The sequence below is a fragment of the Megascapheus bottae genome, chromosome 12 (genome assembly GCF_031878675.1).
Source record: "Megascapheus bottae isolate mThoBot1 chromosome 12, mThoBot2.hap1, whole genome shotgun sequence".
NCBI classification, from domain to species: domain Eukaryota; kingdom Metazoa; phylum Chordata; class Mammalia; order Rodentia; family Geomyidae; genus Megascapheus; species Megascapheus bottae.
In genome coordinates this window covers 12,968,585-12,984,868 of record NC_143520.1, presented here as the reverse complement: position 1 = coordinate 12,984,868, position 16,284 = coordinate 12,968,585, and the positions used below count along the sequence as shown (strand labels likewise).

Genomic DNA, 16,284 nt, shown 5'->3' with positions numbered 1-16,284 from the left:
GGAGAGGACAATAAAATCAAACTTAAGGTCTCAGTCCTGCAAGCAAATGGCACGAGAAGGCATCTTTCCATTGTCTCATTGAGCTCACAGAGCTGATGAGTAACTGTAACCAGGTCACCAACTAAACAGATGAAATGCCATGTACCTGCTTTAGGTGTGGTCTAATTTGTATAAGCAGGACTTGAAAAGTTGAGTCCTGAGTTGCTCACTGTCTCAGCACCATGCATTTGTTTTGCAGTGTAATTTAGGGTCAGAGGGGGTGAAAAGTAGGCTTGAAGTAAAATATATAAGTTGAAGGGTTTGTTCTGCCACTAACATGTCTGCATCCATTCATCCATTTAATACAGCCTTCACTTCATGTGTAAAAGGAGAACTGTCTAGCTCGTACCTTCCCTGCCTTAAAGGGTTTCCCAAATGAGAATATGCTAGATATACAAAATGTGACTTTCTTGTGATTGTGGTGTGTGTGGTTAGACAAGAGGGAGTATAAGTTATTCAGACACAGAGTCTGATTTCAAGCACCCAGGGATGCTTTGCCTTGTAGTGCCAAAGTTTACACAGAAAACCAAACAGGAATGCCCAAAGGGTTGAAGCAGAGGGTTCTAGGTCCTGTCTCCACCCACAGAGAGTTTCTCCAGTCTGTTGTGGTTAGGCAGGCCCCTCCCCGAGGAACTCACTGCACTCCTGGATGGGCTCATCTGAAAAATCTCCACAATCATTGTCTACATCACACTTCCAGCTCTGAGGGATGCAGCGTCCATTGTTACATTTAAACTGGCCCGGCTTGCAGGTTCTACTGGCACAGTGGGAACTCTCCTCATCTGAGTTATCTTGGCAGTCATCTATTAAGTCACATTGCCAGGCCTCTGGGATGCAACGCTTGTTGGCACACTGCCATTGATTGGGCTCACACCGATGATTCTCTGCAAGCAGGAAATTTAGTTATCAGCTTAAACTGCATTAGGAATGAAAGTTCCTAATTTATTCACATGGAGCCTAGAGACCTCAATCTTAATTTCTTTCCACAAGACTTACATCCTAATGTACTTATTATCAATCATTACCACTACATAGATGTTATTCCTATGACAGTTAGTTTCTCAGGTTCTCAAATATCTTTTCCTTGCCTGTAAAATGAAGAGACAGGAACTAAATGACCTTTTAAACCTGCTAAACAATAGTCTTTAACTTCGTGTTTATGGCCTTGTTGTTTTTATTTTGGGGGCCTATTTTGTCTTTTTAAGTAGAACAATCATAAATATTAGAGTTGACAGTACTTGCTTTAATGAAGGTGAGAAATTCCTCATTTCACCCTAAATGTTAACCTAAGGAGGATTTGACACCCATCATGTCACAAAGAACCATCAAGTTAAACAACTCACTATCTACCACAACCATTGCTTTGCAAAGATTTTTAGAAGTCGTGTGTGTGTGTCTGTGTGTGTGTGTCTGTCTGTGTGTGTGTCTGTGTATGTGTCTGTGTGTGTCTGTGTGTGTGTGTCTGTGTGTGTGTCTGTGTGTGTGTCTGTGTGTGTGTCTGTGTGTCTGTGTTTGTGTGTCTGTGTTTGTGTGTGTGTCTGTGTTTGTGTGTGTGTCTGTGTGTGTGTGTGTCTGTGTGTGTGTCTGTGTGTGTGTCTGTGTGTGTGTGTGTCTGTGTGTGTGTGTGTGTGTGTGTTCAGCTGGATGGAAGAATTTCATAGACTTTCCTACTCTGGCTAACCTCAAGATCTTAGCCTCCTGCGTAGCCAAAATGATAGTTGTAAGCCACCAACACCTGACTAGAAGACCTACTCTGAAAACTGTAAGACAGGATGGGTCTCAACTTTTTCTGCTAAGACTTGGAATACCCTTTTGGTTTAGGGCATTGAGAAAATTACTACAGCAACGTGGCACACAATCAACTATAAACTAAGCAACAGAGGAAGCAGCTCAACATACCACACAGGGCAGAGTCTTCATCAGAGCCATCAGGACAATTCTGGTTCCCATTGCACAGGGACTGGGGGCTGGTGCAGTTGTCATCCCGGCACTGGAACTGTCCTAGCTGGCAGAAGCGTTGTGGACACAGGGCCGATTCATCAGAGCCATCGGAGCAGTCTTTCTGTCCATCACATTTCCACCAGATAGGAATACACCTACACAAAGACATTACAGTACTTGTCTAGAAAAGCAGGGAAGTGAGAGGGGAAGAGTGACAGGAGAGAGCAATGGCTATCAGAGAAGAAACTGACACTAAATAATGAGAGTACATTTTCCCATATCCCTTGAAGAAGACCAATTAATTCCCAGGTACCTATGGTGAATTTTCAGAAAAAGGATCACCTTTAGATTAGAACAGGTATGCTAAGACCTAAATGCAGGCTGAGACATGCTTTGGGTTATGATTATGAAATTCCTTGCACAAAAAGCAATCAAGTAAGTATTTGATCTGGGGTTCTAGGAATTAAAGCTTGTATGATAAGGTGATTTTTTTTTAAAAAATGGTTATTATTTGGGAAAGCTATTTGGCTATGTATGACATGAAAGATGTAAACTATAGTCTTAATCTCAGGTACTTTATTTATGCAAATAATCTGTCATTGCACATCAGGTATATGATTTGCACAAATACACACCTCTCCACTTGAACCCCTGACTCAGTCCCTCTAGCCATCAATTAGGTAAATAATTATAGTCCTGTTCCACAGCAAACAGATGATTGGAAGTAGACTTGAATAGGTCACCCTAGATCTCTTGTACAGGTAACTAAGGAGAAGAATATAACAGGTATAGGAACAGCAGTGGCCTTCTTCCTCCCTTGAAGGCCACTTTTTGAGCAAAAATATGTATGTATGCTTTGGCCCTAACAGTTGGGACAATTGATTAGAAATAAGAAATCACTTTCTTCCTTTCAACAAAAACATATATAGAGAGTCATGATCAATTTGGTTAGCAAATCCTTTCTAGTCAAGGAAACGATTATCTGAAATTGGAGACTGGCCTTCCATTATGGAGCAAAGAGTGGGGAGAAAGATAAGGACACCTTACTTTTCATTGTTGGCACACAGGAACTGAGTGCTGGAGCACATGGGCAGGCACAAGGTTCTGTCACTCAAATGAATCGTCTGAAAGTCATCGGGACACTCGCAAGTGAACCCTTGTCCTCCTGCTTTGATGAGGCAGAGATGAGAACAGCCACCATTGTTGGTACCACAGGGATTGTTCACTGGTAAAGAAAGGAAGAAGAAAGTTAAGGTTCCTTGGTTAAAAAGAATGGTAAACACAGATTAGTTGGTTACCTCTGTTGATATTGCATTAATCCCATCTTAGAAACTAAGCCCCTGAGGTCAATCCCAGCATTAAATAAATAAAGGAATAAATAAATAACTAAAATGTAAAAATAATCTTTCTGGTGGGGGGGGAGAAGGAAATAAACTCGAAACGTATTTCCATATTCTCAGCATATGTTTTTTAAGAAAATATTGATATGGAAAACTAAACAACACTCTAAATCCTGACATTCATTCTTCGAAAATATCAACACATGCCACAGTGTGGTGGCTCACGCCTGTAATCCTAACTACTCAGAAGGCTGAGATCTGAGGATCCAGGTTCAAAACTAGGCTAGGCACTAAAAACCATGAGACTCTTATCTCCAATTTACCACTAGAAAACTGGAAGTAGCTCTGTGGCTCAAGGGATAAGGTGGTGGCCTTGAGCTGAAGAGCTCAGGGACATCTCCCAGGCCCAGAGTTCATACAGAACCTAAAGCAACAGTGCCAAACTCCTCTATTGCCTACTTACCAATGGGCTGCCGGTACGGGTGGTACACGTGGATGTCAAAGGGTCTGTGGGTTGTGTTCACCAGCACCACCCTATTGGATCCATCATATTTGTTTCCCTTTTCAACTGTTCTTGTATTCCAATCTGTCCAGTAAATCGTGTCTTCAAAAATGGTGATAGCATAGGGATGAGGCAGAATGCCATCATACACTGTGTGCCGATGGCGACCCTCCAAATCAGAGTACCTAGAGCAGTGAGAAAATCACTCAGTGCAAGAGGCCACCCACCCCATGCCCCTAATGCCTTCCATATAAATAAATGAATACTATCACTTAATAAAATCCTGCCCTTCCTAGTAGTTAATAAACACAAAAACTAATTGTAAAGGATGAATTTTGACTGAACAAAAGTCCAAGTTGAAATACAATTACAATTTCATAATAGCCACAGGGACTGAAACAATTGCTCCATCCAAACCACAGCTGCTGTCGTGCAGCTCGTATGGCAGTTGTAGATTTACAATCTCTTAGGATGATTCTCCTGCTAAAAATGCTAAATCATTGGGAGATAAAAAAAAAAAATAACAAACTAAAACTGGAATTCTGTCTTCTCCTGAACATTCCAGGAGAGAAGTTGTTGAAGAGACAGCTAGTTTTCAGCATAATTTGTGGGAAATACACCTTACAGTCCTACAGTTAACTTTGCATGCACCAGCAGAAAATTATTATTATTAATCACATCATGAGTGCTATTATTGACTAGTAGATGAGTAAACCTCCAAATAAGTTTTATGATTTCAAGATATCACAGCATCCTGGGCCACATTTCCTATTGTCCATGCCCATACATTGCTATGAAGTCATGTCAGAAGCCATTTCTAAACTACTAACGTCTTAGTATTTTTAATTCCTAAAGTTCAATCAGAAAATATATGGATATAGCAACTAAGAAACCTAACAATGGTAGTTCTGCTGTATTAAAAATGTTTCCCCCAAATACCATCATTTATAGAGGCCACAGAAAACTGTGCTTCTATTGATAAAAATGCAGCTGAACAATCAGAATTTAACAATCTGAACTTCTAAGAGCACCCTTTCTAGCTCTGCCAAGTTAATGGTAATTACAAGCTTTTGAACCTACAGGACATGCCTGATGCCATTAGTGTGTTACAACTAACCATAAGCATCAGTGCCCCGGATAAACACGTTCTGGTTAGTTGATAATATGCATTAGTTTAACTGAAGAGTCTAGGAGTTAACACACTTGTACATCATACCACAGAGCTAAGTAAGCTGCATTTAGGAAGTTTTAGTTGGAAGTAACCTTGAAGTAACTTCAAGATGATAAGAATATAGTGGAAGCACAACCCCAATGTTTGCAATGAACAGCTGTCCAGTGGGTTTATCTTTTTCCGTGTACGTACTCAATGTAACCCAGGTGAGCGTCCGCCCAGTACAGAAGATCATTGGTGTAATCAATGGTGATGGCATTGGGCCACTCTATTTTGGTGGAGATAATCACTGACTTATTGGTTCCATCCATGCCGATTCTTGCAATGTAGGCACGGTGACCCCAGTCTGCCCAGTAGAGATACCTGTGGGAGTAAACACAGACAGTGAAGTCCTAAAGCCAAAGGAAGTCACATGCCAAAAGGACTACTTTTCTCCATTTAAAGAAATGAAATTTAGGTTTACTCCTATATCCTAGCTACTCAGGAGGCTGAAAGCTGAGCATCTTATCTCCAGTTAAACACCAGAAAACCAGAAGCTGTGCGGTGGCTCAGGTGATAGAGTGACAGATAGCCTTGAGCTAAAGAGCTTAGGGACAGTGCCCAGGTCTAGAGTTCAAGCCCCATGACCAAGGGGGGAAGAAAAGAAAAGGAATTTATATCCTACAGAACTTTTCAAAACAGAAAGAGAGCTAACAATATCTAGAAGAGAAAAAAGGCAAAGTGAACAGCCGGGTGCCGGTGGCTCTCTTCTTCAACCATAGCTACTTAGAAGGCTGAGATCTGAGGATTAAAGTTCAAAGCCATCCCAGAAAGTCTGTGAGACTCTCATCTCCAATAAACTATTAAAAAGTTGAAAATATTACTAGATGATAAATACAACATTTCTGTTTTGAAAAATAGAAATTGAAAGTTCTCGTGGTAGAGCACTTAGCCTTGAGCAAAAATAGCTCAGCTCTGACTGAGTTCAAGCCTTAGGACAAAAGAAGGAGAAGGGGGAGGATACAAAAGAGGAAGAGGAGGAGGAGGAGGAGGAGGAGGAGGAGGAACATGATAAACTGGATTTCAAGTCCATTAATGTTTCTTCCTACTAACTGATGAATGTAACTGTAACCCCTCTATATATATCCCAACAATTTTTTAAAAAAAAAGTGTTCCTTTTTACCACAACTCTTCTTGCACGCAGCCAAAGTGTATGACTCAGAAAAGTTAAAAAGTGTGTCATAGCCAAGACAAGAGACTAGTGAGTGAATATCATATGGACAAGTCATGCTTCTACCATTATACTAAACCAGTTACCAGATGGGAAAAGCAGAAAACAAATCCCAGCAAGATACTGGCCTTGAGATAGTTCCAGGAGCAGCCTTTTGTAATGAAAGGGGTAGAATAAAGGCATAAAGGAAGAGCCCAAAATTTCAAGGAGACAATACCCATTTTGAGGGTGAAGGACAATTCCTCTGGGATACTCAAAGCAGAAAGTGTTGTTGGTATCCACGCAGTGCTGGGCTAAAGTGTGACGGTATCGACCTTCAAGGTCAGAGACAAAGATGCAATCCAGGTTGGCATCCACCCAGTACAGCTTTCTGAAATGGAGAGCCATGAGTTACCTACACAGCCACTTCACTTAGCAACTCAGTTTCCTATCAGAGGGACCCAAGGATTTCACATCTGCTCTTGGACGGTACTTTTGCCCAGCCAAATGAGAACAGGACAAACAGGAGGTGGACTCTGCTGCACTTGAAGGAATGGACGCTGCACAAATGTGTGCCTGTGCTCCTCCTTTTCACATAATGTTACATGGGGAGTTCTGGGTCTACACTTTAACCCAGAAGTCTAGTTCCCAGGTAACACACGCTTTAGAGAACCAAGAGAACTGACTGCCATGAAATGCTGTTTAAATGCCAGAGTCAAAGAACAGACTTGTCTGAGTGTATCACTGAACTTGAACAAAGGAACTCTGAGTTTTGACAAGTTTAATATAATGAAACCTCACACATGCCTGGCCCTGTCAGACTTGGCTGGCAAAATGAATACCTTATCCTGTGATGTGTTTTGCTTAATCAAACTTAACATGTCTTAGAAATGCAGGCAAATCTGCTACAAACTCCTGCTTCAGAAATATTTCAGGCCCCAAATATACTGAAAGTTAATAAAATCTATTTATATGTCATTTATGTTTACATTCTATTTATGTTCTACAGGAAAAATGTTCTTAACCTGAGGTCATAACCTTGCACAAGGGAAGTCTATTATGTGAGTATAAATTGGTAAGTGCGATGATCTCAGGCTTGAGATTTTTCCAAACCTTCCAAAAGGTTTTATAATCCAAGAATTGAGGAATCTGCTATAACATTTCATCAGATTATAGAGTCTGATCATCATTACCAACTGGTCAGAGAATGAATGGCTTCCCTTCTAAAAGGCTCAAATGCCACTTTCCAAGAGTAAGCCCTGATCTAACCATGCCAGAGGTCACAAGATTTAACTGATGGAATGTTAACATCTTCTCAGGCCCGAGTGGAGGGATGAGCATATGAACACTGTTCACTTGGGTTTGTTTTGATGGATGATCTGGTCACAGCATGGTTCCACCTTTGATCTGACTCTAAACAGCCAAACTCTGTCAAATGGCAACTCCTTCATACAATTACTTAAAGATAATTCAAATATATACATTAAAAAAAAAAAGAACAGCCGGGCCACGAGTTTAGCCTAGTGGTAGAGTGCTTGCCTAGCATGCATGAAGACCCGGGTTCGATTCCTCAGTACCACATACGTAGAAAAAGGCCAGAAATGGTTCTGTGGCCCAAAGTGGTGCTATGGCTCAAGTGGTAGAGTGCTAGCCTTGAGAAAACCCAAGGATAGTGCCCAGGCCCTGAGCTCAAGCTCCAGGACTGGCAACACACACACACACACACACACACACACACACACACACACACACGGTTAGACTTATTTTTAATGTTGAACTTTCCATGTTTCCTTACCTGGCAACCCAGTCGACAGCCAGACTTTCTGCTGCTGGTAGTCTATGGCTTATGATGGTTTCCCTGTTTGTCTTATTGAGAAACATTCGCTCAATGACTTGCTTTCCCTTATCAAGCCAATACAATCTCTTTTCTACTCTGTCAAAGTCCAGAGCCACCGCATTGCTCAGTCCTTGCAAGATGAGGGAGTAAGAATAGCCATTGGTTGTTAGATTTCTCAAGTAGTAACGGTTGCTGAAGATGAGATAGGGCTCAATGTTACTGATCTGCCGGCAGGTCTTCCCGTCAGGCTCTCGGAGGTAGCCTGGGGCACATTTACAGATGTAGGAGCCCACCACATTCTCACACTTCTGGCTACAAACATAAGGTGTCTCCTGGCATTCATCAATATCAGCACAGGACCGTTTGTCAGACATGAGCTTGTAACCAGGAAGACAGGAACAGTAGAAACTGGTGATGGTGTCGGTGCAGTTGTGATCGCAGCCACTGAGGGAAGGACTTTGGCACTCATTAATTCCTGCAAATGAAATGCAGTTACTAGACAAACCTACACTTCCAGCAATAGATTCACCACCATGGTCAGTGGGTCTACTGGACAGCAGCATTTCTTAACAAATCATGCTAGAACAAGACAGGTTGTGAGGGCGACTGATGGCCTTGGGTTGTTCAAGTCACTCACTTTTCAATTTCATAGATGCCCCATTCTTCACATTCACGCAGACTCATCACTCGGAATGTGTCTATCTAGCACTTGATTTCAGTGTTGCTTCCTGAACAGCAGAAACCACATCTATCTATCGATCGATCTATCTACAAACTTCTGAGTCAAATAGGCAGAAGAATTTAGTGAGTACTGACGTAAATCAGTGAGGAAAAAAACAGCATAGAAAAGGTTGATATGTTCTTCCCTGTCAAGCATTTCAATTTTTGTCATGGAAGCAATGATAACATTTGTAAGAAATAATAGTGACTCGTAATAAGTACTATGAATAATGCTCATTTTTATGGGCTCAACTGGCTCACTTACTGTGGCTGAGGTGTCAAAGAAACTAAAACTATCGCAATCCATCACCTGAGAATGGCACTGATGGGTAACAGAGCACACTGGGGACTTCTAGCCACTCCAGGTGGCTTATGTTAAGGAGCATTCTAAGAGCCCTAGGAGAATGGATACACTGTCTTCATTCGTAGGCATGTTAATTAGCATGTGTATGCATGTTGTGTGCATCTGTGTGTGGATGCAAGTGTGGATGCACATGTGTCAGTATTAGGACCCTTGAACTTGGCCTAGTTATTGTCTCTTAGCCTTGTCATTGTCTCTTAGCCTTTGCTTTCAAGGCTGGCATTCTACCGTTTGAGCCACAGCTCCACTGCTGGCTTTTTTTCTGGACTTTCTTGCTTTAGCTGACTTCAAATGGTGACCTTGGATCTCAGCCTGTATGATGGCTGGAATGTTATTCGTGTTCTATTCTCTCTGAAAACTACCTGACTGCAGAATTCATCCAAAACGTTTTGTACTATATACCAAGAAATTTTTGCTTTTGTTCTAAAGAATAAAGGTCTGCAAGCTTTCTATGGAGAAAACAGGTAAGCCAGGCATGATAACCTTCACAGACTGAGGATCCATGCCCAGCCCCCCAGTGTTCTCCCAGCCTTCTGCAGCACTCACCACAGCCTTTCTCATCGCTGTTGTCCGTGCAGTCATCCATGTGGTTGCATACATTCCTCATCTCGATGCAGCGCCCATTGTCACACTTGAACTGATGAGGGGGACAGGTGGGTTCAGGGGTACGGCACAGGTGCTCCAGCTCATCAGATTCATCTCCACAGTCATTTGCACCATCACAGACAAATTGCTTAAAGATGCAGCGAGCATTCTGACAGGTAAAATGAGATTCCGGGCAGGCCGGGTATGAACAGCCCTGCTCATCACTGTAGTCACCACAGTCGTTGCGCCGGTCACACCTGTATTAGGAGACCCAGGACCACTTTTAGACAAGTTGATAGTAAAGTCTTAATGTTCTCCAGTGTGGCGGGTTTGCTGCCCCATCTATGTATCTGAGTGCCAGATTGACTACGATAGTTAAAGACCACCAATGTGATAGCCCTCTTCCCCTTACCAACCTCCATCTCTGGAAGAGATGGTGCTGGTGGAGACCCTGAGAAAAGGAGATCCAAAGCTACTGAAATCAATTGTTTGGTTAGAGTGTTTGTAATATTAGTGTTCATCTGATTTGATCATCAGATGAGATAAGCATGCAGGCACTGGGAGCACTCGAAGTAGCTATATGATAAAAGTACTTGTACTTAAATGGAAACTTTCAGGGGAGCAGTGTATGCTGGAAAAGGTAAGATTATTGGATATGTCCTCTACGCACATGCATATTCTTTTTCACTAGAGTGATTCTCACATTCACTGACCTGTTCCCTCTATCTCATCTACAATTCTACTACCGACTATTGTAGGAAGCAAAGCCGGTATGGTGACAAGAAGCAGTTCAAACCAGTAGATTGGCATAGTTAGCATGGAACAAATGGATAAGGGAAGAAGACCTATTGTCCTAGAACCTACTGTAGACCCTAACATTCGTAAGCATGGTGAAGACAATTCCGTTTCCTGTTGCCAGACTGGTCTCGCTTCTCTGTGATATTCCAACATGCCATTCAGATCAGGTTAACTGAAGTGGGTCCATCATCAACATAAAAGAATACAAGCTGAGCACACACAAAGCTAATATATGGCAATTAATGAGAACAAACTTGCCATAAAAGGCCTAGGAGCTAGAGGCAGAACATTACAAAGAAAACATCAGACTAGTCCAAGCAAAAAGAAATTGGTAAGACTCCATCCTGACCTGTGGCTGGGTACAGTGGCATTCACCTGTCACCCTCAGTGACAGAGAAGCATAAATAGAAGGATCATAGTCCCAAGTCAACCTGAGCATAAAGTTAGACCCTACCTAAAAACAACTAAGGCAAAAAAGGAGCTAAAGGCAGATGTCAGGTATGGAGCCATGGCTCAGTTAGTAGGAGCTAATTAAGGAGCAAAAGCATCAAGTGTTGACTTAAAGTCTCTATTCTAGACAGAGGAAGAAGAAGAAGAAGAAGAAGAAGAAGAAGAAGAAGAAGAAGAAGAAGAAGAAGAAGAAGAAGAAGGAGGAGGAGGAGGAGGAGGAGGAGGAGGAGGAGGAGGAGGAGGAGGAGGAGCAGGAGGAGGAGGAGGAGAGGAGAAGGAGAAGAGGAGGAGGAGAAGAGGAGTTGAGGAAAAGGGGTGGGAAGAGGAAGAGGAAGAGGAGGAAGAAGAAGGAAAGAAGGAAGTAAAGAAAGAAAGAAATCACAAAGGCATGTCTCATGTCACAAAGTACCTCCCTAACAAGCACAAGGTCCTGAGTTCCCTATATAAGCTAAAATGACCAAATTTATAAAGAGATATAAAAGTAGATAAATTATTACTACATATTAAAGCATGTTCTTTATAAGTTCTTTTTCCCCCTATTGATTTCAAAAGACTCCTGACATTTCCTTAGCCAATCAAAAGTGTCATGGTAAACAGTGAGGACACTATGCCTAATGAGAAAGTCACCCTAGCCCCTCAATAGCCATTGGAGTTTGTTGAGAAATGTTCAATCCCCAAGTCACCTAAATGATTGTTGGATACACAGTCCGTTACCACAGGTGAACTCGTCGTCAGAGCAAGATGTCCTGGTGCAATTCTGCTGCTCATCCAGAGCGTCCGAGCAGTCTGCATCACCATCACAGACCCAAAGTCGGGGAATGCACTTTCTGTTTGGAGGCATGTTGTTGGCACAGAAGAATTCGGAACTTGAGCAGGTCTGATTCTCTGAAACAAAAGCACACACAAAAATAAGAAGCCATCTAAGAGCTCTTCGTAAACCTTCCATTTTCTTGCCTTAAAGGAAATGGAAGGAGAATGAAAAGAAACCATACTGCTGTGAGAATAACACCGTAATATAAATATCTCCAAAATGTCCATCTTAATTGTGCTAGACCCTGGATTTTTTTTCACAAGGAAGAAATGAATATGATAATATACCTCTTACTTTTTCATAAAATTAATGTAAGATCATATTTTTCGTCATAATGCTTCAGAGATCCAATTCCCCCCCCCCATACACACATACACATCCATTGTTATTTTTTAACTGTGATACCAAATACCTTAATTTTGGCATGATGCTTTAGTTTTGCAAAGTATAATTGTGCAATCACAAAATATTATTGATATTTTATGACAGTTCTATAGATGGGAAAACTAGATGACTAAAAGTCAGAGAACTAGATGGGGATAGAACTAGGGCTTTCCACACACATTTTCCCCTCCCCCCCGAAGTTGTAGCCTTTATAACTTCATTACATGCTCAATAGAATGGAGGATGGGTAGCAGAGGAGTATGTTAATAAGAGGCAAACAATGAGATAGTGATTCCAAATCATTAATGTTTACTGAAAAGCAAAACAAATACTTTTCTAATTTTGTTGAAAATGGATGGGAGAAAAGGGGAGGGGTGTTAATTCGGTACAACTCATGTACCAGCCACTCATCTCAACAGGAAGAACATACGTGCATCTATAGGCCACTTTCTACATCTGTATGCATCAGGAACCCATTGTTTTTACACTGTTCAATCAGGGAAAGACACTCTACTAAGGCACTCCAAGTGAAAACATAAGGCTTTGTTGGTAAAACAATGTTCTATAGTCCATTGAAGAGGAATAACTCAAACTTTCCAACATACCTCTCCAACTTCACTCTCCCCACCCACTCCAACTCTAAGGCTATCAATGAGACTGGAAGCATAATTCATTTTTACAGTGGCCAACTGTGTCCTCTGCTGGAGAAACCTAGGGCATCATTTCTGTCAGTGAAGTGCAAGAAAAAGAAAGTAAACAGAAGTCATTTTCCATCATTGTAAAGCATGCAAGTGGATGATGTCAAACAGCCCAGAGGAAAAGACAAAGGATATATTCTATTAGTACACATTTACTTAAACAGGAATCTTCCTGGCACACAGAAAAGTCACTCTGCCATGTTTCCAGCGAGAAGGAATTCACTGGCTTCACTTACCACAGTGATGCCTCTCATCCTCATCACTCATATCCCCACAGTCATTATCTCCATCACAGAGCCAGTCTCTTGGGATGCATCTGCCAGCATCACACTTGAACTCTTGTCCTAAACACGTTCGGTCAGCATGTGCTGAAAAGACAGAAGAAGCAGTTTCAGTGAAAAGAGATCTCTGCAGTCCAGAAATCTTGAAGCAGGTTGTGTCTAGAAAGTGTGCATGACCTTGCCATGTACAGCTAGAAGGGGCCTCTAATGAGATGAGGGCCACTGGCTGAAGACACAAAGGAAAAGCAGGCCATTGACAGTGGGAAAGTCCCAACAGTCTTTGGTGACTAGGATAAGATCCAACCAAGAAATAGAAAATTCAACAGAGAAATAGCAAGTTTTTTCAAGGAATAATATGAGTCACCTACTGTGCATGTGTTTGCATTTTAAAATCTAGTTTTCATCCAAAGTCACAGTTTGACACATTATTTTCCAGTCTTTTCCATCTTTGTTGTCCTAATGTTATTTTCCTTATGTTTTTAATGCCCCAAATCTTTCATAATACCGTACAATGTCCTCCTTTCTTGTATTTGTTGCCTATCTCCTCTCATTAGCTCCATCTGAGCACAGAACTTTGCCTTACTGATACAGTTTGAAAGGGCCTAGAATATAGGTGCTCAATAAACACTGAATAAAAATGACATGTTAACCTTCGACTTTAAATGAGCTCTCACTAACTCAAATCCTTCAACTAGAAATTCTAGGACCTCTCAAAGTAGACTAAAGTCTAGGAATTTCCAATCATTAAAGACAACAAAATAAGAGCAATAAGGGGCAAAAAGCTTTCAAAAGCTGATTTCTTTTTCCTTTTTGACCAATTAGAACTATTTACTAATACTGTTGTAATTTCCTGGGAGGATTACAATTTTCTACCTTCTAAAAGTTGGGTTATTCTAGAAGTTAGGTTATTTGCTGTGGCCAACAAAATGTTTTACTTCTTGTCAAAAACCTTTTTAAAATTCCTTATGTAGTTGTGCAAAGGAGTTGTTGTTCAACAAAGCAGTTTATGACGATGTCACTCCTTTCAATGCTCTCACACATCTCTACCCTGCCCAACCCTTCCCTCACTCCTCTTAATTTTGTAGGATATACATTGGATTACTGTCTACATAATCCCCCTCTGTTCCTCTTCATTCATGTACCCCTTTCTCCTTGACCCCACCCCACCCTTTTTGAGAACTCACTTTATTTTGCTGAGCCATTGATTTTTGCTTTTTACAGAATTACTATTTGAGATCTTCCTCGATTGAATCTACCATTCAGTTAATACATTTGTGTATACTTGCATATCACCCAATGTAGTCACTTATGTCAGTGTGTAAGCTAACTCTAGCACCCACATATAAGAAAAAAACATGGACCCTTTGTCCATCTGGGCCTGAAAAGGAATCCAGTGATTACCCTACAAAATGAGGAAGAATGAGGGAAGGATCAAGCAGGGAAGGGCTGGGTGAGAAGGTGGAAAGAGATGAATGAGAAGGTGGAAAGGGATAGCACATTGGTCAAGCTACAGTGTATTCATAAATTGCTTTGTTAAATGGCAAATAATTTGTATGATTAAAGATAAAAACTTTTAAAATTAAGTGGGAAAAAGTTGGCTTGAAGAATGCCCACTGAAAAAGACTTTTTGAAGAGATTCATGTACTTTGACACAGCAACATACTTCTAAAAATCTAGACTTCTCACACATGCACAAAGCAGTTTGTAAAATTATGCTCATACAATATATTTTTCATTAGGAAGAATGGCAGAAATCTAAATGTCCAACAGTTAGGAAAGGGATATGAATATATAAAACAAAACAAGCTTATTGCAGAAACATATAGCAAGATCCTATTGTCTTTAAAAAAAAAAAACTATATATGGGGCTGGTAGTTAATGCCTGTAATCCTAGCTACTCAAGAGGCTGCAATCTGAGGATCAAGGTTCAAAGCTAGTCCCAGCATACAAATCTGAGAGACTCTTATCTCCAATTGAGTAACAAACAATCCGAAATATAGGTATGGTTCAAAAGGTAAAGTCTCAGCCATATTGGGGAAAAAAGCTGACAAAGAGCTCAAGGCCCTGAGTTTAAGCTCCAGTACTGGAATTTCCTACACTGCCCCCCCCACCAAAAAAAAAGGCAAACTGTGGAACCACAGTCCTGATCCTTAATATAGCAATTTGATTTATTAACAGACTTTAAACAAGAAGTAGCTGTTCCTTTAGACACTTAATTTTTTTTAATGTGTAAGGATAAAGACTAGATTTGCACACGTTAAATAAACAATAGGCCACATCTGCTAACAAGATATAATGACAACTAGACATGTGAGAGGGTTCCTGGAAGTTCTTAGAAAGCTCAGTAGCCAGTGGCACAGAAAAAGAAAAAGAGGAACAAAAAAAAAATGGAAAGCGTATATGTGCCTATGACATGTCCTTGTCCTGATTACGTTTGCTTCTGGATTTTCCAAATTCGGAAATGAACTGACTTCTACAAGATTACGTGCATCACTAACCTAACCTCATTTTATCCCAACCAGCAACTATACTATTCTGATCAACTCTGCACACAGTGCTCTGACCTCGCAGGAGGAGCATCTGCTGAATGGCTCCACCCTATCTGAAAGAGCAGGAAAGCAGGGAAAACCAGCATGCAGCAGCCTGACCCTGGGTTGCATGTCAAGTGATTGGAGGAGAGTGAGGCTCTCAAGCTGTTTCCTGTTGCTTTTCAAGCTTGTCAGTTCTCTTACCACAGGAAGCAGGTTCATCAGAACCATCAACACAGTCCGCTTCGCCATCACAGTGCCAGTGGTGTGGAATACAGCGCTGAGGAGATGTGCACTGGAACTCATTGCTGCTGCACGTGTGGGTGGCTGGAAGAGGGACAGAAGACAAATTCCATGGGCAAAGCCAAGCAAGATTCACATGGTGGACTTTTTTTGTGTTGTGTTTTTTTGTATGGCTTTTGGCTCTTTGGTTTTGCCAGTCCTGGGGCTTGAACTCAGGACCTGGGTGTTGTCCCTGATCTTGTTGGGCTCAAAGCTAGTGCTCTACCACTTGAGCCACTGCACCACTTCTGGCTTTGAACTGTGATCCTCAAATAACAGCTTCTGTAAGTAGCTAGGATTACAGGAATCCAGCACCTGGCTTCACATCAGTTTTAAGGAGCTGACTCTATCAACAAAAGGAAGGTAG

At 41.4% G+C, this 16,284-nt stretch overlaps 1 protein-coding gene across 1 annotated transcript in view; it reads right to left on the bottom strand.

The window, feature by feature from the left end:
• The window catches only part of Lrp2 (LDL receptor related protein 2), a 176,277-nt gene that overhangs the window by 30,534 nt on the left and 129,459 nt on the right, over nucleotides 1–16,284 (bottom strand). The window contains exons 46-56 of the mRNA XM_090342693.1: nucleotides 15,840–15,962; nucleotides 13,063–13,194; nucleotides 11,617–11,818; nucleotides 9,647–9,942; nucleotides 7,978–8,494; nucleotides 6,421–6,573; nucleotides 5,186–5,356; nucleotides 3,784–4,007; nucleotides 3,028–3,205; nucleotides 1,939–2,135; nucleotides 678–923 (exon numbers count right to left, since the gene is read on the bottom strand). Of these exons, the coding sequence (XP_090198819.1) occupies nucleotides 678–923; nucleotides 1,939–2,135; nucleotides 3,028–3,205; nucleotides 3,784–4,007; nucleotides 5,186–5,356; nucleotides 6,421–6,573; nucleotides 7,978–8,494; nucleotides 9,647–9,942; nucleotides 11,617–11,818; nucleotides 13,063–13,194; nucleotides 15,840–15,962 (2,439 nt within the window). The remainder of the gene's footprint in view (nucleotides 1–677; nucleotides 924–1,938; nucleotides 2,136–3,027; nucleotides 3,206–3,783; nucleotides 4,008–5,185; nucleotides 5,357–6,420; nucleotides 6,574–7,977; nucleotides 8,495–9,646; nucleotides 9,943–11,616; nucleotides 11,819–13,062; nucleotides 13,195–15,839; nucleotides 15,963–16,284) is intronic.